This window comes from Pan troglodytes, chromosome X, assembly GCF_028858775.2.
Source record: "Pan troglodytes isolate AG18354 chromosome X, NHGRI_mPanTro3-v2.0_pri, whole genome shotgun sequence".
In the NCBI taxonomy this organism is placed as follows: Eukaryota; Metazoa; Chordata; class Mammalia; order Primates; family Hominidae; genus Pan; species Pan troglodytes.
In genome coordinates this window covers 100,740,156-100,767,879 of record NC_072421.2, presented here as the reverse complement: position 1 = coordinate 100,767,879, position 27,724 = coordinate 100,740,156, and the positions used below count along the sequence as shown (strand labels likewise).

Below are 27,724 nucleotides of genomic sequence, written 5' to 3'. Positions count from 1 at the left end.
AATCTGCAGTTTTTACAAGTACTTTCTGATGATTTTGATGAAGTGGTGCATGAATCACACTTGGAAACATTCTGACCTAAACAACTGACATTTGTATACTATTAATTTAATGTCTACCATGCAGAATTCTGGAATATATGGAGTGTCTCTGTTAATGTAATTACTTGAAAGTGTACTGGTCTTTCCCTCCCACATAAGACCACGGATTGTTTTCCCAAATGGGATAACAATATTCTACAATATTCTTTGGTGGCCAGAAGGACTGGTTATATAGACAAGGCTGTGCATTAAAGGTAACTTTTTATTCTTATGCTTTAATGTCTGGGACCTTGTTGACACTGAAGAGACTGTCACTCCCAGGGCTAACCAATTCCTATATGTAGCAAAGCACTGGATTATGCCTTTCATATGGAAACCAACAAATCCAGAGTCCACATCCCTTCCATGTCTTCTCACACTCACAATCAACACCACTACTTCCCTGCTTAATCAACCAAGGGCCAGGTACCAGACAACTTGGGACAACCCCTGTGTCCCAAAGCCCGCTGAAAATGTTCAAACCAGCCAACGCTAAGACTGGCTACCCTACCTTGCCCATTTCTCCTGACAGAAACCACAATAAAGAATCTTGGCTTGTCCAATGGTAGTGGGTTATCAGAACTTATTAACATTAATGTCATTAAAGTTGGTATCCACCCCTCACTGCTAAATTTGACAGTGTAAAAGCATTTTAATGTAAATGCTTACTGCTATAAACTTCTTGTTTAGTACATCTTTTGCTGCATCCCGTAAGGTTTGGTATATTGTGCTTTCATTTTCATTTGTCTCAAGGTATTTTCTGGGAGGTTGAGTAGGCTGAAGAGGAGGAGCAAGAGGAGGGGTTGGTTTTGCTGACTCTGGGGTGGAAGAGGTGATAGAAAAAAATTCACGTATAAGTAGACCTGTGCAGTTCAAACTCATGTTGTTCAACTGCTGCAGCCACTATGTAAAACAGTATAGAGATTCCTCAAAAAATTTTAAATAAAATTATCATATGATCCAGCAATTCCACTTCTGGATATATATCCAAAAGAATTGAAAACAGAGTCTTGAAGAGATATTACATGGCCACGTTTATTGCAGCATTATTCACAGTAGTCAAGAGGTGGAAGCAAGTTAATTGTCCATCAGTGAATGAATAAGTAAAGAAAATGTACATAGAAATACAATTCAGTATTAAAAAAAGAAGAAAATCCTGTCATATACTATAATATGGATCAACCTTGAGGACATTATGCTAAGTGAAAAAAGGCTGTCACAAAAAGACAAATAGTGCGTTAGTCCAAATATATGATGTAACTAAAGTAGCTAAACTATTAGAAACACAAGTAGAATAGTGATTGCTGGGGGCTTAGGGAAGTTGTGAAAAGGGAAATTTTTGTTCAATGATTATAGAGCTTCAACAGATAATACATTTCCAGAGATCTATTGCACAACAATGTGCATATAGTTAACTCTATTGCACAAGTGCATATAGTTAACACTATTGCACTGTGTGCTTAGAAATGGTTAAGATGGTAAATTTTATTTTGTTTGTTTTTATCACAAAAATCAGTGAGACAGTCCAATAAATAAATGGGCAAAACTGTGAAAAGACACTCCAAGAAAGAAGATATACAAATGTCAAATAAGCACATGAAAAGATGCTCAACACAATTATTCATCAGGGAAATGCAAAGAAAACTATAAGAGGCCACTACACTTCCTTAAGAATGGCCAAAATTTAAAAGACTAACCATATCAAATGTTGGTAAGGTCGTGGAGGATGGGACTCTCATATACTGCTGGTGGTTATGAAAAATGGTTTAACCACTTTGGAAAATAGTTTGGCAGTTTCTTTCTCTCCTTCCTTCCTTCCTTCCTTCTTTCTTTCTTTCCTTCTTTCCTTCTTCTTCTTTTTTTTTTTTTTTGGAGTCTCCCTCTGTCGCCCAGGCTGGAGTGCAGAGTGGCGCAATCTCGGCTCACTGCAACCTCAGCCTCCCGGGTTCAAGTGATTCTCCTGCCTCAGCCTCCTGAGTAGCTGGGACTACACATGCGCGCCACCATGCCCAGCTAATTGCTAAGTGCTAAGATTACAGGCATGAGCCACCACGTCCAGCCAGCAGTTTCTTAGGATGTTAATTTTACATCTATCATATAATCCAGCTTAGCACTCTTACATATTTACTTACCATAGAGAAAGAAAGCACATGTCTATGGTAAGACTTATACACAAATCTTCATAGCAGCTTTATTTACAAGAGCCACAAATTGAAAATAAGCCAAAATTTTCTCAACAGTTGAATAGATAAATTGTAGTGTACTCATATACTAGAATACTATTTGGCCATTAAAAACAATAAAATTGGTTGGGCCCAGTGGCTCATGCCTGTAATCCCAGCACTTTGGGAGGCCGAGGCAGGCGGAACACATAAGGTCAGGAGTTCGAGACCAGCCTGACCAACATGGAGAAACCCCACCTCTACTAAAAATACAAAATTAGCCAGGCATGGTGGCGCTTGCCTGTAATCCCAGCTACTCGGGAGGCTGAGGCAGGAGAATCACTTGAACCCAGGAGGCGGAGGCTGCAGTGAGCTGAGATCACACCATTGCACTCCAGCCCAGGCAACAAGAGTGAAACTCTGTCTCAATAAATAAATAAATAAATAAATAAAATTTTGATACATGCAACAATATTGATAAATCTAAAATTAAATAAGTGGAAGGAAAGAAGTGAGGCCAATAAAAAATACACCCTTCATGTTTCCATTAAATAAAATTCCAGGAAATGAAAAATAATCTATAGTAATAGAAGATCGGTGGTTGCCTAAGGACAGGACAGGGAGGGAGGATGATGGGAGCCTATGAGTACAAAACCACAACCTATGAGTACAACAACCACAGAGTTCTGAGTTTTCACCTGTGTTATCACTATTCCAGCAATCCTATGGGTGAGCATTTTTATCCCAATTTTAGAGGGGGACACTAGGCTCAGAGAGAGTCATTACCTGTCTCATCCTCCCACATCCTGTCTGTATATGGAAAGTAGCTCCAGGACACTGGTGTAGGACACCACACTCACTGGGGACAGGAGAGTCCTATATCTCCCTGCCACACCTCACCAGACAGCCAGGGCAACTTGTCCCAAAGTGGAAAGGAGGTGACTTGCATCTGGGATCACTTCATCTCACCACGCCCCAGGGAGGTTCATCTCCCACCGTGGGGCACCCACACCCTCATCTGAGTCCCAAACTCCTGAAGTTGGGCTCCTGCTCTTCTCTCTAGACAACAATGATCTTTATTAAAAGTCTTCACAGTCACCACAATGATCTCAAGTTTCTTTCTCTCCTTCCTTCCTTCCTTCCATCTTTCCTTCCTTCCTTCTCTCCCTCTCTTTCTTTTCTTTCTTTCTTTCTTTTCCTTCCTTCCTTGCTTCCTTCCTTCCTTCCTTTCTCTCTCTCTTTCCCTTTCTTTCTCTCTTTCTTTCTTTCTTTCTTTCTCTCTCTCTTTCTTTCTTTCTTTCTTTCTTTCTTTCTTTCTTTCTTTCTTTCTTTCTTTCTTTCTTTCTTTCTTTCTTTCTTTCTCTCCTGTCCATTCTTGCACTGCTACAAAGAAATACTAGGTAATATTAATATATAAAGAAAACAGGTTTAATTGGCTCACAGTTCTGCAGGCTGTACAGGAAGCACAGCTGCTTCTCGGGAGGCCTCAGGGAACTTACAATCATGGCAGAAGGAGAAGCAGGCATGTCTTACCTGGCAAGAGAAAGAAGAAGAGAGACTTGAGGGGAGGAGGTACTACTGCAGGGGAGGAGGTTGTACTTTTAAACAACCAGATCTTATGAGAACTCACCCGCTATACAGTACCAAGGGAGAAAATGGTGCCAAATCATTCATGAAGGATCCACCTCCATGATCAAATCACCTCCCACCAGGCCCCTCTTCCAACAATGGGGATTGCAATTGCACATGAGATTTGGCTGGGGACACAGACCCAAACCATATCACTTTCTCACTTTTTCTTTCTTTCTTTCTTTCTTTCTTTCTTTCTTTCTTTCTTTCTTTCTTTCTCTCTCTCTCTCTTTTTTCTCTTTCTTTCTTCCTCTTTCTTTCTTTCTCTCTCTTTCCTTCTTTCTTTTTTCTTTCTTTCTTTTTCTTCTTTCTTTCTTCCTCTATCTTTCTTTCTCTCTCTTTCCTTCTTTCTTTTTTTCTTTCTCTCTTTCTCTTTCTTCTTTCTTTCTTCTCTCTCTCACAGGGTCTGGCTTTGTCACCCAGGCTGGAAGTGCAGTGGTACAATCATGACTCACCAGAGCCTTGGCAATCTTCCTGCTTTAGCCTCCCAAAGTGCTGTAATTACAGGCATGAGTCACCATGCCCAGCCATGAGGTCAAGTTTCTATGGCAACCACCATGGGCAGGCTGGTCTTGCACAGTGCCTCAGCTCAGCCCACTGCTTCTGTGCCTTTCTCTAAAAGCAAAACACCTTCATTCTTCAGACTGCCATGTAAGAAGGCTTACTAGTTAAAAGAACTAGGCTAGGACACAGACAACAGGCAGAACTTTGTCCAGGTGGTTGGAACAAAGCATGTCCCTGTTTTCAGGGGCTTTATTTGCTTTAAAAGTGACAGAGCAGTAGTATTATCAGTACACAGAGATTCAAGGAGATATCCTAGAGTTCTTGCAGATAATCTAGCCCACTGGCAGTGGGCCTGTACTTCCTACAGAGTTACACCAGGAGACTCGTCTTGTCTGCTTGTCTCTCTTCCTGTGATGTTATAATTGATCACTGGGTTTGGGTGCTGTCAGCCTGAATCATCCATTATAAAATTTCCCATGTGCTTTTCACCTCATGTGTTTTTGCATTCTTTGAAGATTGTTGCCAGAACTGCATTTTATTAAAGTTTGCACAAAGGTGATGTAGTAATTCTACGTTTTTTTCTTTATTCATTAGTTGTAATTCTTTGGCTGGGCACAGTGGCTCACATCTGTAATTCCAACATTTTGGGAGGCTGAGGCAGGAGGACCACTTGACCCCAGGAGTTGGAGACCAGCCTGGGCAACATAGTGAGACCCCATCTTTGTCTAAAAATAATAATAATAGGCTGGGGGCAGTGGCTCATACCTGCAATCCCAGCACTTCAGGAGGCTGAGAAAAGAGGATTGCTTGAGGCCAGGAGTTCAAGATCAGCCTGGGCATCATAGTGAGACTTTGTCTCCAGAAAAAATTAAAATAAATAAAAATTAGCCAGGAATAGTGGTGCATGCCTGTGGTCCCAGCTACTTGGGAGGCTGAGGTGGAAGGATAGCTTAAGCCTAGGATGTCAAAGCTGCAATGAGCCATGATAACGCCACTGCACTCTAGCCTGGGTGAGAGAATGAGACCCTGTCTCAATAATAATAATAATAATTTTAAAAAGAAGAAACTGTAATTACTTTTTAAAATAAACTTTCTTTTATTAATGACAACTATTAGGTTATGCTGGGAATGGCATGCACAGGAAGGGAAGGATGAATGCTTTAATTCTTTTGCAGTATATTTCCACTTTTCAAGATAATGAGTTATTTTCCTAGAAACCTGCATAGGTGAGCAGTTAGCTTGTTTTCTGTATTTTTCTTTCAGATTGTCATCAGAAGTTCATAGACATTTATGTATTTGATGTGCTATAATCCATTGCAGTCATTTTTTTTCTTGGCCAAATTGTTCTCTGTTTGGCCAGTAGGAGCCCCTTCAGGTTGGCTTCTAAGTATTTTTTGACATGCTTTCTGGTATGATAGTTTGTTCCAGAATTATCTGTAACAAAGCCTACGCTGGACCTGGAATCATATGTCTCTCCAAGGAAGCTCAGTTCTTTTTAGCAGGAAATGATTTTAGAGGAATCAATCTGCGTAACAGAGTTTCTCATTGCTGCTGACTTGATCATTATTTCTTACCTTTACAGTACATGGATCCTGTAAATAGGTATTATATTTTAAAAGACTATACATCATTGGGTTCCATCCTTGCTGCTCTTCATCCTTAGAGTAACTGAGTTTTTAATTGTATTTAAATTTATCAAACTTAAATTTAAATAGCTATGCGTGGCTAATGACTACTGTATTAGAAAGCAGCAGCTCTACACACGTTTTTGCACCTTGCTTTTTTTCAGTTAACAAGATATCCTAGAGATTAATTCATAGCATTATAGAGAGTGAAAGTTTATTGCTTTTTATACCTGCATAGTACAGCACTCCCTAATATAGACATACATTAGATTATTCAATCATCCTCCTATTAATGAACATTAGTCTTGCTCTTAGTTTTCTGCTGTTAAAAATTTTCTGCCAGGAATAGCCTTGTGTTTATGCCCTTTTTCATTTTTTTAATTTTTTCTTTGGAATAGATTCCTGGAAAAGAGAGATCTCCTTCCAAGAGTAAATACCTATGCAATTTTACCAGATAGTATCACATCCCCTATATAGGGGTTGTTCTATCGATACAGCCACTGCATGATGGTGGTTAACATGGTAAGACAAGCGAATTTCATGAGCATAGGCCCGTTGTCTTTTCATTTGCTGTGAAGCAAGCTCCTTGGTCAGAAGCAAAGCTGTATGTAATACCATGACAGTGGATAAAGCATTCTGTAAGTCCATGGATAGTAATTTTGGCAAAAGCGCCGCATGCAGGGAGGGAAAATCCATATCCAGAATATTCCAGTAAGGACATACTACAATAAGAACAAAATGCTGCTCCTTCATGAAGAAAGTGATCCAATGTAATATATCTGCCACCAGGTAGCTGACTGTTCACCCTGGGAAATAGTGTCATACTGGGGACTCAGGATTGATCTTGTATGCTGGCAGATATTCAGCAGTGGTTGTAGCCAAGTTGACCTTGCTGAGTGGAAGTCCATGTTTCTAAGCCAAGCATAAAGTCCATCCCTGCTACCATGGGCACTTTGTTCATAAGCCTATTGGGTAATGACAGGAGTGGCTAGGCAAAGAGGCTGACTGGTATCCACAAAATGGGTCATGCTGTCCACTTGATTATTAAAGTCTTCCTCTGCTGAGGCACCCTTTCATTAACATTCACATTGGACAAAAAATATTTTCATATTTTCCCTGATTTATAGAGATTTATCCACATATCTCTTCTCCAGACTTTCATGTTACCAATTTTCCAATGATTTTCCTTCCAAGTCCTTGACCATCCAGACAAACCATTCTTCACAGTTAATGACTTCCACTCACCAGAGATTGACAGTTCTTTTAGCAGTTAAAAATGTGCCACTTCCTTTTGGTCTACATGATTTCTGATGGGAAATTTGCTGTCCTTCCTATTGTTTTTCTCAATGCATTATTTGTTTCTCCCTGCTCTCAAGATTTTTTCTTTTTGTTTTCCTCCTTTCTATCCAAGACAACAATGACATGGAATTAGATAGTCTGTCATAGTCCCACAGGTTGTTGAGGCTTTATTCTATTAGTTTTTTAGTCTACTTTGCCTCTGCTGGTCTAATTGGGTAATTTCTATTGTCACATTCAGGTTCACTATATATTTTTCTTTCCTTTCCTTCTGTTGAGTTCATCCATTCGATTTTTATTTCAGTTATTCTATGTTTCAGGTGATGGTTAATTTTATGTGTCAACTTGACTGGGCCATGATTACCAGATATTTGGTGAAACATTATTCTTGAAGTTTCTGCAAAAGTATTTTTTGGTTTGTTTTTTGTTTTTAAGATGAGATTAACATTTAAAGCACTGGCTTTGAGTAAAAAGGGATTACCTTCCAGAATGTGAATGGGCCTCATCTAATCAGTCAAAGACCATAATAGAACAAATATTGATCTCCCCTGATCAACAAAGAATTATGCCGGCAGCCTTCCTATGGACTCAAAACTTCAACCATCCTTGGATCTTCTGGCTACTGGCCTACCCTACAAATTTTGGACTTACCAGACCTCTACAATCGTGTGAGCCAATTTCTTAAAATAAATCTCTCTCTCTCATACTGGTTCTGTTTCTCTGGAGATCCCTGACTAACATGTTTCAGTTCTAAAATTTCCAAGCTGGCTGTGGTGTCATGTACCTGTAGTTCCAGGTATTTGGGAGGTGGAGACAGGAGAATCCCTTGAGCCCAGGAGTTTGAGCCCAGCCTAGGCAACATAGTGAGATTCCCCATCTCTTAAAAATAAAATAAAATAATTATTTAAAAAATGAAATTTCTATTTGGTTCTTCTTTATGCTTTCGATTCATTTGCTGAGACGTTCTGGTTTTTCATTTATTTTAAACAGGTGTGTGAAGTAATCCCCCCTTATCCATGAGGTATATGTTCTAAGACCCCCAGTCTTAGAACATATGCCCAAAACCACAAATAGTACCAAACCTTATATGTATTATGTTTTTTTCAATCTGATAACCAATACAATTACTAAGTGACTAATGGGCAGGTAGCATATACAGCACAGATATGCTGAACAAAGGGATGATTCATGTCCTGGGCAGAACTGAGTGGGATGCTGAGAGATTTTAATCACACTATTCAGAACAGTGCAACATTTAAAATGTGAATTATTTATTTCTGGAATTTTCCATTTAATATTTTTGGACCACAGTGGACCGAGGGTAACTGAAAACATGGGAAATGAAACCACAAATATGGGGGGACAACCATATTTACTAATTAGAACATTTTTATGATAACTTATTTAAAATCATTGTCTGATAATTTCAGCATCTGTGACACCTTAGTGTTATTATCTGTTGATTGTCTTTTCTCATTCAGGTTCAGATTTTTCTGGTACTTAGATAGAAGAGGATGTTTTTTCGTAGTATCTAGAACATTTTGGATACTATGTTATAAGTCTCTGGGTCTTATTTTAATTGTATGTTTTTGCAAGGCTTCTCTCGCACCATTCCAGTAGAGGAAGGGGGTTATTATCTTATAACAGCCAGATGGGGATGTAAGTTCAGGTTCTCCAAGTTGCCTTCTCTGATACCACCCCAGAAGGTGGGGAGGGAAGACTGGTTACAGACAGGTGATTGTTGAATCTATGCTCCCCATTTAGCCTTTGCTGGCATGTTGGGAATAGAGCTGTGCTTCATTTTGTGATGTGTCACTGGAGTATGCTAATTATGTACTAAAAGATTTTTTTCTTACTAGATACATTTCTGGTTCTTTGTCTAGATACAGACTTTTGCTGTCTTCTTGTCTTACTTATAACATCCAGGGATTTTAGATGAACTGAGCAGGAGTAAAACAGAAAAGCATGTCTACTCCTTCTAGTTCCCCAAACAGAAGTATTTTCCTTCTATTTCTAATATAATTAAAGTTTACATATTAGCATTTTCCCCTTTATTAGATTAAAAAGTACTATGCTTTTCACACATTTGTGTTCATTGACTTTTTCACTTAACATTATCTCCTGCAGATGCCTCTGTAGACCCAGGTAGAGATTTTCATCATTATTCTTTATACTTTACTTAGTTCACCCATTGTATGGCTGTAGAACAGTTTATTCATCCATCACATAATTGATGGGTATTTAAGTTGTTTCTATTCTTTTTCTATACATATACCACCACAATGAATATCTGTCTCTACATCTGCAAACTTCTTGTGTCTTTGCCAGTATATCTTTAGGAGATACATGTTTCTGGAAATGGGATTTCTTACTCAAAGTGTAAGAGCATAAATAATTGTGTTAGATATTATCAAATTTCCCTTCATAGTGGTTATATTAGTTTCCTATGTCTACCATAATAAATTACCACAGAATTTGTTACTATAAACAACAGATAATTATTATCTCACAGTTGTGGAAGCCAGAAGTTCAAAATCAGTTTCACTGGTCCAAATGAACCAGTGACCAAGGGACCAGTGAGACAGATATAAGCTTTACTTGTATCTGTCTTACTAAAACCAAGTTTGAACCTCCTTGCATTTTTTTCTGTTAACTGTTTTGGCTTTTTTTTTTATATTTCAGAAAAACCTGTTTATATTTCTTATTTCTTTTTTCTTTTCTTTTCTTTCTTTTTTTTTTTTGAGACGGAGTCTCGATCTGTCATCCAGGCTGGAGTGCAGTGGTGTGATCTCGGCTTACTGCAACCTCTGCCTCCTGGGTTCAAGCAATTCTTGTGCCTCAGCCTCCTGAGTAGCTGGGATTACAGGTGCGCCACCATGCCCAGCTAATTTTTGTATTTTTAATAGAGACAAGGTCGCCATGTTGGCCAGGCTGGTCTCGAACTCCTAACCTCAGGTGGTCCACCTGCCTCGGATTCCCAAAATGCTAGAATTACAGGTGTAAGCCAATGCACCCAGCTTATATTAAAAAGCTTTTATATTTAAAGGATATCAACACTTTGTCAGAGACTATTTGAAAATATTTTTCAGTGTCTTTTTAATTGGCTAGCATGTACTTTGCCATATTTGTGTAGTCAAATTTATCACTTTTTTCTTAATACTCTTGAATTTTGAGTCAGTGTTTTCTATTTCCAGATTTTTGAGTAAGTCACCCATGCTTCCTTTTAATATTTGTATGGATTTTTTAACTTTTAGATCTGAACCCCTTAGAATTTATAATGATGTAAGATGGAGAAGTAGATCCCTTTATACCGTTTTAGCCATATAGTTTTGTAGTTATCACAGTACCATTTTGTAAGCCACTCATCAATTCTCTGCTGATTAGAATTACTGCTTAAATTATATTCCAAATTTCCAAATATAATTCGGTCTATGTCAGTATTTTCTATACTGTTTCATTAGTCTTTCTATTTACGGGACAATATCACATTCTTATAGCATGTATACTTTATTGTATGTCTTAGTATCTTGTAGGAGCAGCTGCCACCCCTTCCCACCACTCTTCTTTTTCAGGGTTTGTCTGATAATTCTTGCTATTTATACTGCCAAATAAAGTTGATAATAAGCTTGTCTAAATCCATTTATTTATTCTTTTTTTTTTTTAATGGAGTCTTGCTCTGTCGCCCAGGCTGGAGTGCAGTGGCGTGATCTCGGCTCACTGCAAGCTCTGCCCCCTGGGTTCACACCATTCTCCTGCTTCAGCCTCCCGAGTAGCTGGGACTACAAGCGCCCGCCACCATGCCCGGCTAATTTTTTTTGCGTTTTTAGTAGAGATGGGGTTTCACCGTGTTAGCCAGGATGGTCTCAATCTCCTGACCTACTCAGGAGGCTGAGGCAGGAGAATGGCGTGAACCCGGGAGGCGGAGCTTGCAGTGGGCCGAGATCGCGCCACTGCACTCCAGCCTGGGCGACAGAGCGAGACTCCGCCTCAAAAAAAAAATTAATGCTATTTTTATTAAATCACATTAAATTAATAAATTAACTCAGGGAAATTGCCATCTCAATGATATCCACTTGAAGGGAATCAACATATTTCACCCCATAATGTTACTACTTTGACATATTTGAAGATGGCTATTCAGAAGAACTGGAAATACAAGAATAGCTGAAAAGCTGTCTTTTGTGAAGGAGCTTTGAATTTGTAGAGAAAGTCTGCCTTGATGCAGGTAATCTTTCTCTGGGGGATTTCCCTTGTGGGGATCTAGGAAAGATTAACTGAGAGTTTGACACCTTGATGTAACAAAACTCAGAACTCTGAATGTGCTCCCCTAGCCCCACACAGATACAATGACAGAAGATAGAAGCCTCACTTGCAGGAATTGTTTGAGTGCAAATTCTGTCCAATCGTTTATTGGCTTTTAAGCTACACAGAACCAAGGGATATCCCTAATGAGACAGCCTTATAAATAGATGCAAGAACAAAACTGAGCAAACAAACACACACACAACTAACTCATGTAGACACATACACACACGCGTACACAAATGAACAAAAATGTCATCTGCTGTGTAGGACAAAGAAAACAAACTTCTCAGTTTTAGCCCAGGCGTATTATAGTACTAAACAAAGAAATGACAAATCCAGCAATAAAGGCAAACTTCATTAGGAGAAGCCAGAGGCCAGAGTAGCAAATACATCTAGTTTTCAACAAAATGTTATAAGACCTACAAAGTAGAAACGGTTGACTGTAGCTAGGGCTGCCATAACAAAATGCTATAGACTGTGTGGCTTAAACAGCAGAGATTTATTTTCTCACATTTCTGGAAGATGAAAGTCCAAAATCAGGGTGCCAGTATAGTCATTTTCTGGTGAGAGCTTTCTTCCTGGCTTACAGGTGTCTACCATCTCATGCTATGTGCTCACATTTTTGCAATCACAGACAGAGCAAGCAAGAGCAAGCTCTCTGATGTCTCTCTTACAAGGGCACTGAATTCATCATGAAGACCCCAAACCAATTATCTCATCTAACCCTAATTACCTCCCAAGGTCCCCATCTTCAAATGTCATCACATCAGGGGTTAAAGCTTCAACATGTGAATTTGGGGAAGACACAAACATCCATAAGTCAAGAAAAACTGTATTTGAGTGTCTTAAATGTTGGGCAGAATGTTCTCTATATTCTTGAATGTTTCATAATCTCATAAATGCTGTTCAACATCATGCCTCTGAGCACACCCAAATCCATTTTCCCACAGGGAAGACAAGTGTGTCTTTGAACTCATCAGGGGAGCTTAGTGATAGATCTCACCAGGAACACAAGGCATGGTTTTTGCCTAACAGCTGCTCCTGGACTGCTTTGTTTGTTAATAGATTTATTTTTTAAAAACTCTGGACCCATCTCAGTCACCAGTGCAGTGTCCTCAGGTCATGCCTTATGCAGCCACATCACACCAGGATTTCAGCCACTTACTGCCTTCTTGAGAGGCAAGCATCCAGGAGTTACTAGCATTTCTTTGATACAGAATTGTCCATTTTTTTCAGTCACTAATAATGAAATATGTATTGAGCTCAAAACCCATATTATTCCATTGTGGAGGCATCTCATTAGCTCCAAAGTGAAAATAAGAGAGAAAGAAGGGAAATGGATATATGGGCAACTTCAAGGGTTAAATCTGAGATGAGATGGTTCTTTCACATTAACTTTTTTTCTTTTTTGTTTGAGATGGAGTCGCCCAGGCTGCAGTGCAGTGGCGTGATCTCGGCTCACCGCAACTTCTGCCTCCCCAGGTTCAAGCGATTCTCTCATCTCAGCCTCCCGAGTAGCTGGTATTACAGGCGCCCACCACACCTGGCTAATTTTTGTATTTTTAGTAGAGATGGGGGTTTCACCATGTTGGTCAGGCTGGTCTCGAACTCCTGACCTCAGGTGATCCACCTGCCTCGGCCTCCCAAAGTGCTGGGATTACAGGAATGACCCACTGCACCCAGCACACATTAACTTTTTTTTTTTTTTAACGTTTTAATTAAATGGATTTATTTAAAAAGACTATAAAATCTGACATCAAGAGAGATAAAAAAAAAGACCCATAAGATTTAAATTGACAAATATAAAATGATTGGCTACAAACAATGTAAAAATACATTTCCCAGCCCCCAAACAAAACACAAGTATAGTAATTATAAAATTTTTGTACTGAGTTCATTTCTTTTATAATTCTTGAGAACCATTCTAAGCAATCTATTTGTATAAAATATAAAATTTATCATAACTGTTAATTTAAAAATTATTTTAAATTTGAGTTTATTGAATTTGCCATTTTTTGTACATAACAGTGGTTTCTGGTCCCAAGTTCCCCTTGAACTTATTTACTACAATGGTCTTTTACTCCTATTTCCTTCTACAATAGAAAAGAAAGGCTAACCATTCATGGGTCCCGTAAAAAACAATGTGAAGGAAGGTTCTAAGAGTGACCAAATACACCAGTGAACATACTATCTTTCTGAAAAAGAAAGAATTAAGTGACCAACTAAGAGATCCACTTTTGCACCAATGAAACACATGGAGGTGAAACCTCAGAACAAGCGGAGCTTAAGCTCAATGACAGTATGTTTTATATGACAGGCCAGCTGAGAATGTATCTGTCAATCCTGACTAAGCCCAATGCATGGGTGGTGACCCTGAGGTAGCCCAGATGATATGCTCTGAATTTTAGATAGGTCTAGATGACATTAAAAATCACAATGGTACGGTCTGATGTGAAACTTTAGTCTACCTACCACATACTCGTTTTCTGAATCAGTCCTTATTCATAATTAGACCCAAAACCCAGCTATTTCTCCTCTCTTAGATGACATGCCCAATAAAAACAGCATCCATGATTGGTTTCATCTTCCCAAACTTAATTGGGAGATCCCAATTAAGTAGTGGTGACACCACCACTAACACTAGTATCCAGACTCTGATACAAATCCTAAAGGTATTGAGTCAGTAAGACAGAGCAGAAGCTATGTCAGGCCATACTGACCAATTTCTGAGAACCACATTAGCCACATTCATGCAATTAAAACCCATCTAAGACACAAAAATGGCAGATGAGGAAAAAAAAGGATGAGGTCATTAAACTTTATCACTGGAAACATGATTCCACTGTTTCAAATAGGAAACCTACCCTGGGAGACTTCCACCAAAGTGCAGAAGGACCTGATGTACGGGCTCATCATCTTAACACTAGAGTCCCAAGTCAAAACTCTAGGAGGAGGATAAGAAAGGTCTAGTCTGTGAACCACCTGGACAGAAAGGTCATATCCCAAGTGCCCTGCCTATCTGTGACAGCTGCTAGCCAACAGACAATTCTGGTTATGAAGTTATCTCTTGAGAATGGCTTGATTCTCTTATGCCACCAACAGTATTAGTCTGGGCAGGGTTCCCTGGATATTTACTTTTTTTTTTTTTTTTTTTTTTTTTGCCAAAGACAAACTAGAGCAATGCCTATGTAAGAACAAGGACTCTCAAGATCCTGCTACACAGTATTCACAATCAAAAGGGCCCAAGATTCAGGACCACCTAAAGACAACTGACAAAAACTGTCAGAGCCAGAGGCCAACCTCTGCTAGATGAAGTAGCAGCACATGACTCCATTTCTATCTGATAAGGAGACAGAGAAGAGGCATCTTGAACAGATGAAAAACCAAAGGCTGGGGCCCTAAAAAAAACAGATTGGCTTCAAAGAAAACACTAAGGAAGACCCACAGAGCTGTATTCATTTTAGTAAAAATAATCATATGCCAACAGGGGAATTGAACCACTTTCTAAATCATAGTATGAACTCATCTCTTCAGATACTTGGTAAGTGGTCAAAGCTTGTTTTTATAATTACTTTCACTGTCTTGGGCAAAAAGTCTTTCTTATCTTTGGTCCTTAGGTGTGGTATCAGTTTCTTCCATTTTTTTATGTGTTACAAAACAATCTTTTTTTTACTTGACATCAACCAAGGTGCAGTATAAACACGAAGTTGCTGATATTGTTGCTTTTATACACATAAAATACCAACATCTCCCATACATTTTATAGGCTATACGAAGGTCTCAAAGAATTAATAACCGTTATCCAAAAATATTATAACATTTAAGGCTGAGTGAAATACAGTAAAGCCTGGTAATATATGTTAAGGAAAAAAACCTAGACCAACATTTTAAATATTGGTTTCTTAAATATGTTAAATTCCCATTAACAGAACATAATCTAAGCATCAAAACAAACAGCTAAGCAAATTAATTTAAAAATAAAACAATTTCTAAGTAGATGAATATAATCACGATGTTTATACAGCTATAAAGCATAATTTGGAAGCTAAGCCTAGTAAAAGAATGACCTGTAACAGAATGACAGAATCATTTATCAACCGTTGAGCTGTGTGATTTAAAAACAATTGTTTTCTCCTCCTCCCACCAAAATCTCCATTTGAGATAAGTTTCAATTATTATTTAAAAAAAAAATTTTTTTAACTTATCTGGCCTACTTTGTGGTGACTGACACAATATTGATAAAACTGCCTTCTTGACCTTCCCCTTGCTCTCCAAAAGAAGTGGTTTAAACAACAAATTTTACAAGAGCTTCTGCCAGGGCTCAGGCACCACAATGCAGGGTCACTACCTTAGGTAACATCTGCTCCCCAGAGTCTTTAGGCATTAAGTGGCTCAGTGAGGGCTTCAGCCCTAGTGGTATTTTCAGGTTTTCTCAGCTGGGACTCCTGTCGTTTTTCATACAGCATAGTGACAAAGTCAAGTAGGAACATAAAACTTGCTATAAATCCAAACACAATTGCAGCAATCTCAGCTGAAGTCCTGTCATGTGTGGAAACAAAAATGATGGATGCCAACAAAAACACACATCCTGTTCCCAAAGTAATATAAAAATCCGATGATTTTACTTTTGTGTTATCAACTCTCTCATAAAATGGAGTGCAATACACAATCAGTATAAGGAGACTCAGAAGAAAGGCACTGCAGCTTACAAACTCAAAAAAATAAAGTCCTCCACATAAAGTACATTGTGATACAACTTCTTCACAGATGAAGGCCAGCAGAGACAGCAACAGCTGCAAGCCCTTGAGAACGCGCCGGAGCAATGGGAGCCGGCCCATGAAAAAGTAGGCAGCGAGGCCGCTCCGGGGGCCTCTGGCGGGGCCCGGGTCCTCCTCCGTAGTGGGGCTGTACACCGCTCCGTTCTCCATCGCCTCGGGCCGGGGAGCGCGGCGGCCGCAGCAACCGCGCCGCTGACTTCTCGGACTCCAGAAGTCCCCGGTAGCCGGGAGGCGGCCGTCACTTCCTGGGCCTTCACACATTAACTTTTAAACTTGCTCAACTTTCAAGGAATTGTGGCTGGACGTGATGTCTCACCCTGTAACCCCAGCACTTTTGGAGGCTGAGTATGGAGAATCACTTGAGGCCAGGAGTTCAACACCAGTCTGGGCAAAAAAGTGAGACCCTCGTCTCCACAAAAAATAAAAAATAGTTAGCAGGGCATGGTGCTGCCTGCCTGTAGTCCCAGCTACTCCAGAGGCTGAGTGGGGAGGATCACTTGAGCCCAGCAGGAGATGTAGGCTGCAGTGAGCTATGATGACTCTACCGAGTTCCAGCCTGGGCAATAGAAAGGGACCTTGTTTTTTTGTTTGTTTCATTTTGTTTCTTAAAAAGGAATTGAAGATTTTCTTAAAATCCCTTTTTGGACTCCTCATCCTATTAAGTCACAGGTCTGTGTCTCACTCAGTGTTTCTCTTACTTTCTTTCTCCTTTCCCCTTCAAAGATAGAGTTCCAGAAAGTGATTTCTACATTCCTGTTAATATTCTTCACATCATACTGACTTCTTATTTTCACTGCAGCGACACTATGGCTCCTGTACCTCTAACTGCAATAAAATTGCTCTCACCAACGTCACAGACTATGTTTTGTCACTAGATCCAGCTATTTTGTATACAGATGTTGATATACTGAATGTTACTTTTAGCGGCATTTGCAGGCTGCCTCTTTCTCTTAACAATAAGTCATTGACATTTTTTTAGGCTCCGGAGCATGATGTACTGGACACAAATTCACGCTGTTCCACTCCCTAATTGTGCACTCTTAGGCAAAGTCTTTATTTTGTCTGTCTCTCTGGTTTTTCATTTACAGAATAAGAACAACATTATGCCGGCCGGGCGCGGTGGCTCACGCCTGTAATCCCAGCACTTTGGGAGGCCGAGGCAGATGGATCACGAGGTCAGGAGATCGAGACCATCCTGGCTAACACGGTGAAACCCCGTCTCTACTAAAAATACACAAAATTAGCCGGGCGTGGTGGCGGGGGCCTGTAGTCCCAGCTACTCGGGAGGCTGAGGCAGGAGAATGGCGTGAACCAAGGAGGCGGAGCTTGCCGTGAGCCGAGATCGCGCCACTGCACTCCACCCTGGGCGACAGAGCGAGACTCTGTCTCAAAAAAAAAAAAAAAAAAAAAAGAAGAATAACATTATGTCTATCTCAGAAGGGCACTGTGACCATTAAATGAATCAATACATAAAGGTAATTAGCACATTTAGAAAAAAATACATAAAAGTAATTAGCACATTTCTGCATAAGAAAATTTAGAAATTTTAGCCTCACGCTGTCATAACAAGTAACTACAAACTTCAGGTTTAAAACATCAGTAATTTATTCTCTCACTGTTCTTGAGACCAGAACTCTGAAACCAAGATGTCAACAGGGCCATGCTCCCCCTCGAAGTTTTAGGGGGAATTCTTTTTTTCTTCTTCTCACATCTAGTGGTTCCTGGTTTACTTGTTTTGTGGCAGCATGACTCCAGTCTCTGCCTTCTTTTTTTTTTTTTTTTTTTTTTGGAGACAGGGTCTCACTCTGTCGCCTAGGCTGTAGTGCAGAAGTTCAGTGGAGCAATCATAGCTCACTGCAACCTTGAATTCCTAGGCTCAAAGGATCCTCCCACCTTAGCCTCCCAAGCAATGAAGACCACAGGCACGTTCTACCATGCCCAACTAATTTTTCTATTTTTTTTTTACAGATGGGGGTCTCACTATATTGCCCAGGCTGGTCTTGAACTCCTGGCCTCAAGTGATCCTCCAGCCTCAGCCTCCCAAAATGCTGGGATTATAGGCATGAGCCACCATGCCTGGCCTCTGCCTCCATCTTCACATGACTTTCTTCCTATGTGTGTCAAGTCCCCCTCTTCTTTATCTTATGTAGACACCAGTCATTGGATTTAGGCACCAACCTCAATCCAGGATATTCACATCTGGAGATCTTTAGCTTAATTATACCTGCATAATTCTTATTTCTAAGTAAGGTGACATTCACAGATATGGGGGGGTTAGGATTTAGAGATACCTTTTTATTCTTTTTATTTTATTATTATTATTTGTTTTTAGAGACAGGGTCTGGCTATGCTGCCCAGGTTTGTCTCAAACTGCTAGCCTCAAGCAGATTCTCCCACCTCAGCATCTCAAAGTGCTGAGATGACAAGCATCAGCCAACATACCCATTTTGGAGTTACCTTTTTGAGTGACACAATTCAACCCACTACAGTGATATAGGAGGTTGCAAAATTACATGTAATATGAGATGTTATTTTCTGTATATAAATACAAGTACATGCATGCATAAGTATACAAATACCTGCATAAGAAAACTTCTGGAAGAATATAATGCAGATGCAAACATTAACAGGTCTGATCTTTGAGTGTCATGTTTGTGGTAAATACAATAGTACAAACAAAAAAGTAATTAGGGGATGATGTCCTTCCTTGCTTCCACCATCCTCAGGTATCTCATCCTACAAAAAATAGGGCACCAAAGCTTATCCATTGTATAAATATGTATGTGTTTCTTTTCCTGCTGCTTCAAATCTGTATGATCTCTATGAGATGTTCATATTTAAGTTATTTATGTTGTTAAAGGGAGAATACAAGAGATGCTAAACATATATTTATTTTAAACACTATAGGACTTTCTACAGATTTTCTCTTTTCTCCTCACAAGAGCGGTGTGAAGTAAGTATTTAATATGCCTGTATTGCGGATGACAGAGGTCAGGCATGATGAAGGGGAATTCAGTACTCCAGCTTCATATACATCTACTTAGAGGCACGTGTGTGTGCATGTGTTTGTGTGTGTAATACACAAAATATGTTCACATACCCATATTCTTTTGTAAAATTTATATAATATTAAATATATTTTTTCTAGCAACTTGCCCTTTCCATTCAGCATGATAGCTCAGGATATTAATTACCATTTCTTAAGTTATGGTAATTTGGCATACTTTCAAAGTTTCATAAGTATGTATATTGTTTCATGTGACTTACCTGTTGGTAGCATTTGTCCATTTCTTCATTCATGAGTTGTGTTCATTCCATATTAAGAATATTAAGTAGAATATTAAAGAGTCAAGGTAACCACTAGAAAAAAAAGTAATAACTTTTCTAAATACCAATAAAAAAGTAAGACCAGTTGAAACAGACAATAGTGAAAGTCCTAGTCAAATTATATATAGAATTTATTTGTATGTGTAAACATTATAACAGAACTTAGCCCAAACATACAAATATACTGATTATATCAAAAAATGTAAATGGGGCTGGGCACGGTGGCTAACACCTGTAATCCCAGCACTTTAGGAGGCCGAGGCCAGAGGATCACCTGAGGTCAGGAGTTCAAGACCATTCTGGCCAACATGGCAAAACCCTGTCTCTACTAAAAAATACAAAAACTAGCTGGGCACCTGTAATCCCAGCTATTAGGGAGGCTGAGGCAGAAGAATCACTTGAACCTGGGCAGCAGAGGTTGCAGTGAGCCGAGACTGTGCCAGTGCACTCCAGCCTGGGCAACAGAGTGAGACTCCGTCTCAAAAAAAAAAAAAAAACAATATATATAAATGGGCATAACTTACCTATCAAAAGAAAAAGATTTTCATATTGCCAATTGAAGCAAAGTTCAAAAATTTTTTTTCAATAGATACACCTCAAACAAAGCCATTCAGATAGGTGAAAATTTAAATTAAGTAAATATGCACCAAACAGTTGCAATTTTTTTAAAAAAAAGCATGTATTACAATATTGATATTTAAGAGGATAGATTTGACACCAAAATGGTTTAAAAGAGCATACTTGGTAATGCTAAAGAATACAATTTACAAGGAAGATGTGTTATTAATATTTATGCACTCAGGCCAGGTGCGGTGGCTTATACCTGTAATCCCAGCACTTTGGGAGGCCAAGGCGGGTGGATCACGAGGTCAGGAGATCGAGACTATCCTGGCTAACACGGTGAAACCCCCGTCTCTACTAAAAATATATTTAAAAAAATTAGCCGGGTGTGGTGGCGGGCGCCTGTAGTCCTGGCTACTCGGGAGGCTGAGGCAGGAGAATGGCGTGAACCTGGGAGGCGGAGCTTGCAGTGGGCCGAGATCATGCCACTGCACTCTAGCCTGGGTGACAGAGCGAGACTCCATCTCAAAATAAATAAATAAATAAATAGTATTTATGCACTCAACTGCACAACAGAAATATTCATAGTCCAAAAAATAAAGGAGCTGCAGGGAGAAATAGGAAGAAACATGCTAATGATCAATTATTTAAACACAATTTCCTTTACCAAAGAATGATAAAGTTGCCAAAAAATTTGCTGAGTATACAGAAGACCTAAACAACATAATGCAGTGGGTAGATAGATATGCTGAATTCGGAAGCCTGATATTAGACAATACATCTACTTTACACGAACATTCATGAAAATTGGCTCTTTCAGAAGCTGTTAAACAAATCTTAGAAATAAATGGAAAATACAGAAGAAAACTGCAGAATTGAATGAGAATAATGACGATGAAAACGCAAAGCCAGGCGCGGTGGCTCACGCCTGTAATCCCAGCACTTTGGGAGGCCGAGAAGGGCAGATCACGAGGTCAGGAGATTGAGACCATCCTGGCCAGCATGGTGAAACCCCGTCTCTATTAAAAATACAAAAATTAGCTGTGTGTGGTGGCACACACTTGTAGTCCCACGCACCTGTAGTCCCAGCTACTCGGGAGGCTGAGGCAGGAGAATCACTTGAACCCGGGAGGCAGAGGTTGCAGTGAGCCGAGATGGCGCCACTGCACTCCAGCCTGGGTAACAAGAGCTAAACTCCGTCCAAAAAAAAAAAAAAAAAAAAAAACAGGAGGAAAACAAAGGGCAGATGTAGAACATTAAAAATAACAAGTGGGAAATAGTTATCAAAACATGGAGAGTTTCAAGATTCTTCAGTGAATAATTTGCACAACTCTATTCAATTACATTTAAAAACAGATGAAATGGGGAAGGGGGAGGGATAGCATTGGGAGATATACCTAATGCTAGATGACGAGTTAGTGGGTGCAGCGCACCAGCATGGCACATGTATACATATGTAACTAACCTGCACAATGTGCACATGTACCCTAAAACTTAAAGTATAATAAAAAAAAAACAGATGAAATGGATACATTTCTAGAAAATTACAACTTACCCTAGTTGACTCCATTAGAGATCAAAAGTCTAAACAGACCTAAACAGATCAACTATGTAGAAGAAATAGAGAAATTAATTCAAGACCTCTCCAGTAAAAAAACCACAAGACTAGATACTTCCACAGGAGAATTCTACTAAACCTTTAAAGGAAAGATGTACAAGTATATAACTGATCCCAAAACCTAACAAAGGTTTCACCAAAAATGACCAGGCATGGTGGCTCACGCCTGTAATCCCAGCACGTTGAGAGGCCAAGGCAGAAGATCACTTGAGGCCAGGAGTTCAAGACCAGCCTGGGCAACACAGCAAGACCTCATCACTACAAAAAATTTAAAAATTAACCAGGCATGGTGGTGCACAACTGTAGTCTCAGCTACTCAGGAGGCTGAGGTGGGAGGATCACCTGAGCCCAAGAATTTCAGTCTCACTCTGGGTGACAGAGTGAGACTCCATCTCAAGAAAAAAAAAAACAAAAAAAGATTTCACCAAAAATTAAAATTACAGATCAATCGCAAAGAATATGAAGGGAGTTTCTTAACTATCAGCAAAAACAGTCCTACAGCACACACACAAATTGCCCTCCAGATCACAGCATTGTAGAGCTTATTCCAAGAATGCAAACGTGTTTCAATATCATTAAATCCAATAATATGACCTATTGTATCAATGAAGCAAAAAAGAAAAAATACATGATCACTTCTATAGATACAGAAAACGTTTTGATAACATCCCAACATCCATTCTTTTTTTTATTATTATACTTTAAGTTTTAGGGTACATGTGCACAATGTGCAGGTTTGTTACATATGTATACATGTGCCATGTTGGTGTGCTGCACCAAACTCGTCATTTAACATTAGGTATATCTCCTAATGCTATCCCTCCCCCCTTCCCCCACCCCACAACAGGCCCCGGTGTGTGATGTTCCCCTTCCTGTGTCCATGTGTTCTCATTTTTCAATTCCCACCTATGAGTGAGAATATGCAGTGTTTGGTTTTTTGTCCTTGCGATAGTTTGCTGAGAATGATGGTTTCCAGCTTCATCCATGTCCCCACAAAGGACATGAACTCATCATTTTTTATGGCTGCATAGTATTCCATGGTGTATATGTGCCACATTTTCTTAATCCAGTCTATCATTGTTGGACATTTGGCTTGGTTCCAAGTCTTTGCTATTGTGAATAGTGCTGCAATAAACATACTTGTGCGTGTGTCTTTATAGCGGCATGATTTATAATCCTTTGGGTATATACCCAGCAATGGGATGGCTGGGTCAAATGGTATTTCTAGTTCTAGATCCCTGAGGAATCGCCACACTGACTTCCACAATGGTTGAACTAGTTTACAGTCCCACCAACAGTGTAAAAGTGTTCCTATTTCTCCACATCCTCTCCAGCACCTGTTGTTTCCTGACTTTTTAATGATCACCATTCTAACTGGTGTGAGATGGTATCTCATTGTGGTTTTGATTTGCATTTCTCTGATGGCCAGTGATGATGAGCATTTTTTCATGTGTTTTTTGGCTGCATAAATGTCTTCTTTTGAGAAGTGTCTGTTCATGTCCTTCGCTCACTTGTTGATGGGGTTGTCTGTTTTTTTCTTGTAAATTTGTTTGAGTTCATTGTAGATTCTGGATATTAACCTTTTGTCAGATGAGGAGATTGCAAAAATTTTCTCCTGTTCTGTAGGTTGCCTGTTCACTCTGATGGTAGTTTCTTTTGCTGTGCAGAAGCTCTTTAGTTTAATTAGATCCCATTTGTCAATTTTGGCTTTTGTTGCCATTGCTTTTGGTGTTTTAGACATGAAGTCCTTGCCCATGCCTATGTCCTGAATGGTATTGCCTAGGTTTTCTTCTAGGGTTTTTATGGTTTTAGGTCTAACATTTAAGTATTTAATCCATCTTGAATTAATTTTTGTATAAGGTGTAAGGAAGGGATCCAGTTTCAGCTTTCTACATATGGCAAGCCAGTTTTCCCAGCACCAATTATTAAATAGGGAATCCTTTCCCCATTTCTTGTTTTTGTTAGGTTTGTCAAAGATCAGATAGTTGTAGATGTGCAGCATTATTTCTGAGGGCTCCGTTCTGTTCCATTGGTCTATATATCTGTTTTGGTTCCAGTACCATGCTGTTTTGGTTACTGTAGCCTTGTAGTATAGATTGAAGTCAGGTAGCATGATGACTCCAGCTTTGTTCTTTTGGCTTAGGATTGTCTTGGCAATGCAGGCTCTTTTTTGGTTCCATATGAACTTTAAAGTAGCTTTTTCCAATTCTGTGAAGAAAGTCATTGGTAGCTTGATGGGGATGGCATTGAATCTATAAATTACCTTGGGCAGTATGGCCATTTTCACAATATTGATTCTTCCTACCCATGAGCATGGAATGTTCTTCCATTTGTTTGTATCCTCTTTTATTTCATTGAGCAGTGGTTTGTCATTCTCCTTGAAGAGGTCATTCACATCCCTTGTAAGTTGGATTCCTAGGTATTTTATTCTTTTTGAAGCAATTGTGAATGGGAGTTCACTCATGATTTGGCTCTCCGTTTGTCTGTTATTGGTGTGTAAGAATGCTTGTGATTTTTGCACATTGATTTTGTATCCTGAGACTTTGCTGAAGTTGCTTATCAGCTTAAGGAGATTTTGGGCTGAGACAATGGGGTTTTCTAGACATACAATCATGTCATCTGCAAACAGGGACAATTTGACTTCCTCTTTTCCTAATTGAATACACTTTATTTCCTTCTCCTGCCTGATTGCCCTGGCCAGAACTTCCAACGCTATGTTGAATAGGAGTGGTGAGAGAGGGCATCCCTGTCTTGTGCCAGTTTTCAAAGGGAATGCTTCCAGTTTTTGCTCATTCCGTATGATATTGGCTGTGGGTTTGTCATAGATAGCTCTTATTATTTTGAGATACGTCCCATCAATACCTAATTTATTGAGAGTTTTTAGCATGAAGCGTTGTTGAATTTTGTCAAAGGCCTTTTCTGCATCTATTGAGATAATCATGTGGTTTTTGTCATTGGTTCTGTTTATATGCTGGATTATGTTTATTGATTTGCATATGTTGAACCAGCCTTGCATCCCAGGGATGAAGCCCACTTGATCATGGTGGATAAGCTTTTTGATGTGCTGCTGGATTTGGTTTGCCAGTATTGTATTGAGGATTTTTGCATCTGTGTTCATCAGGGATATTGGTCTAAAATTCTCTTTTTTTGTTGTGTCTCTGCCAGGCTTTGGTATCAGGATGATGCTGGCCTCATAAAATGAGTTAGGGAGGATTCCCTCTTTTCCTATTGATTGGAATAGTTTCAGAAGGAATGGTAGCAGCTCCTCCTTGTACCTCTGGTAGAATTCAGCTGTGAATCCGTGTGGTCCTGGACTTTTTTTGGTTGGTAAGCTATTAATTATTGCCTCAATTTCAGAGCCTGTTATTGGTCTATTCAGAGATTCAACTTCTTCCTGGTTTAGTCTTGGGAGGGTGTATGTGCTGAAGAATTTATCCATTTCTTCTAGATTTTCTGGTTTATTTGCATAGAGGTGTTTATAGTATTCTCTGATGGTAGTTTGTATTTCTGTGGGATTGGTGGTGATATCCCCTTTATCATTTTTTATTGTGTCTCTTTGATTCTTTTCTCTTTTCTTCTTTATTAGTCTTGCTAGTGGTCTATCAATTTTGTTGATCCTTTCAAAAAATCAGCTCCTGGATTCATTGATTTTTTGAAGGTTTTTTTGTGTCTCTATTTCCTTCAGTTCTGCTCTGATCTTAGTTATTTCTTGCCTTCTGCTAGCTTTTGAATGTGTTTGCTCTTGCTTCTCTAGTTCTTTTAATTGTGATGTTAGGGTGTCCATTTTAGATCTTTCCTGCTTTCTCTTGTGGCCATTTAGTGCTATAAATTTCCCCCTACACCCTGCTTTGAATGTGTCCCAGAGATTCTGGTATGTTGTGTCTTTGTTCTCACTGGTTTCAAAAAACATCTTTATTTCTGCCTTCATTTTGTTATCTACCCAGCCATCATTCAGGAGCAGGTTGTTCAGTTTCCACGTAGTTGAGTGGTTTTGAGTCAGTTTCTTAATCCTGAGTTCTAGTTTGATTGCACTGTGGTCTGAGAGACAGTTTGTTATAATTTCTGATCTTTTACATTTGCTGAGGAGTTCTTTACTTCCAACTATGTGGTCAATTTTGGAATAGGGGTGGTGTAGTGCTGAAAAGAATGTATATTCTGTTGATTTGGGGTGGAGAGTTCTGTAGATGTCTATTAGGTCCGCTTGGTGCAGAGCCGAGTTCAATTCCTGGATATCCTTGTGAACCTTCTGTCTCGTTGATCTGTCTAATGTTGACAGTGGGGTGTTAAAGTCTCCCATTATTATTGTGTGGGAGTCTAAGTCTCTTTGTAGGTCACTAAAGACTTGCTTTATGAATCTGGGTGCTCCTGTATTGGGTGCATATATATTTAGGATAGTTAGCTCTTCTTGTTGAATTGATCCCTTTACCATTATGTAATGGCCTTCTTTGTCTCTTTTTGTCTTTGTTGGTTTAAAGTCTGTTTTATCAGAGACTAGGATTGCAACCCCTTCCTTTTTTGTTTTCCATTTGCTTGTTAGATATTCCTCCATCCCTTTATTTTGGGCCTATATGTGTCTCTGCACGTGAGATGGGTTTCCTGAATACAACACACCAATGGGTCCTGACTCTTTATCCAATTTTCCAGTCTGTGTCTTTTAATTGGAGCATTTAGTCCATTTACATTTAAGGTTAGTATTGCTATGTGTGAATTTCATCCTGTCATTATGATGTTAGGTGGTTATTTTGCTTGTTAGCTGATGCAGTTTCTTCCCAGCCTCGACGGTCTTTACAATTTGGCATGTTTTTGTAGTGGCTGGTACTGGTTGTTCCTTTCCATGTTTAGTGCTTCCTTCAGGAGCTCTTTTAGGGAAGGCCTGGTGGTGACAAAATCTCTCAGCATTTGCTTGTCTGTAAAGTATTTTATTTCTCCTTATGAAGCTTAGTTTGGCTGGATATGAAATTCTGGGTTGAAAATTCTTTTCTTTAAGAATATTGAATATTGGGCCCCACTCTCTTCTGCCTTGTAGAATTTCTGCCGAGAGATCAGCTGTTAGTCTGATGGGCTTCCCTTTGTGGGTAACCTGATCTTTCTCTCCGGTTGCCCTTAACATTTTTTCCTTCATTTCAACTTTGGTGAATCTGACAATTATGTGTCTTGGAGTTGCTCTTCTCGAGGAATATTTTTGTGGTGTCCTCTGTATTTCCTGAATTTGAATGTTGGCCTGCCTTGCTAGATTGGGGAAGTTCTCCTGGATAATATCCTGCAGAGTGTTTTCCAACTTGGTTCCATTCTCCCCATCACTTTCAGGTACACCAATCAGACATAGATTTGGTCTTTTCACATAGTCCCATATTTCTTGGAGGCTTTGTTCATTTCTTTTTATTCTTTTTTCTCTAAACTTCTCTTCTTGCTTCATTTCATTCATTTGATCTTCCATCACTGATACCCTTTCTTCTGGTTGATCAAATCAGCTACTGAGGCTTGTGCATTCATCACTTAGTTCTCGTGCCATGGTTTTCAGCTCCATCAGGTCCTTTAAGGACTCCTCTGCATTGGTTATTATAGTTAGCCATTTGTCTAATCATTTTTCAGGTTTTTTAACTTCTTTGCCATGGGTTCAAACTTCCTCCTTTAGCTTGGAGTAGTTTGATCATCTGAAGCCTTCTTCTCTCAATTCGTCAAAGTCATTCTCCATCCAGCTTTGTTCCATTGCTGGTGAGGAGCTGCGTTCCTTTGGAGGAGGAGATGTGCTCTGATTTTTAGATTTTTCAGTTTTTCTGCTCTGTTTTTTCCCCATCTTTGTGGTTTTATCTACCTTTGGTCTTTGATGATGGTGACGTA

The 27,724-nt window shown here is 39.4% G+C and overlaps 2 protein-coding genes across 2 annotated transcripts in view; both read right to left on the bottom strand.

Moving 5' to 3' along the window:
- Positions 1-27,724, bottom strand: part of RAB40AL (RAB40A like) — a 417,954-nt gene that overhangs the window by 26,873 nt on the left and 363,357 nt on the right. The window lies entirely within an intron of this gene.
- LOC465775 (CKLF-like MARVEL transmembrane domain-containing protein 6) lies at positions 14,730-16,626 on the bottom strand. The gene has a single exon (XM_521192.9). The coding sequence runs from the start codon at positions 16,525-16,527 to the stop codon at positions 15,976-15,978; it is 552 nt and encodes a 183-aa protein (XP_521192.2). The 5' UTR covers positions 16,528-16,626; the 3' UTR covers positions 14,730-15,975.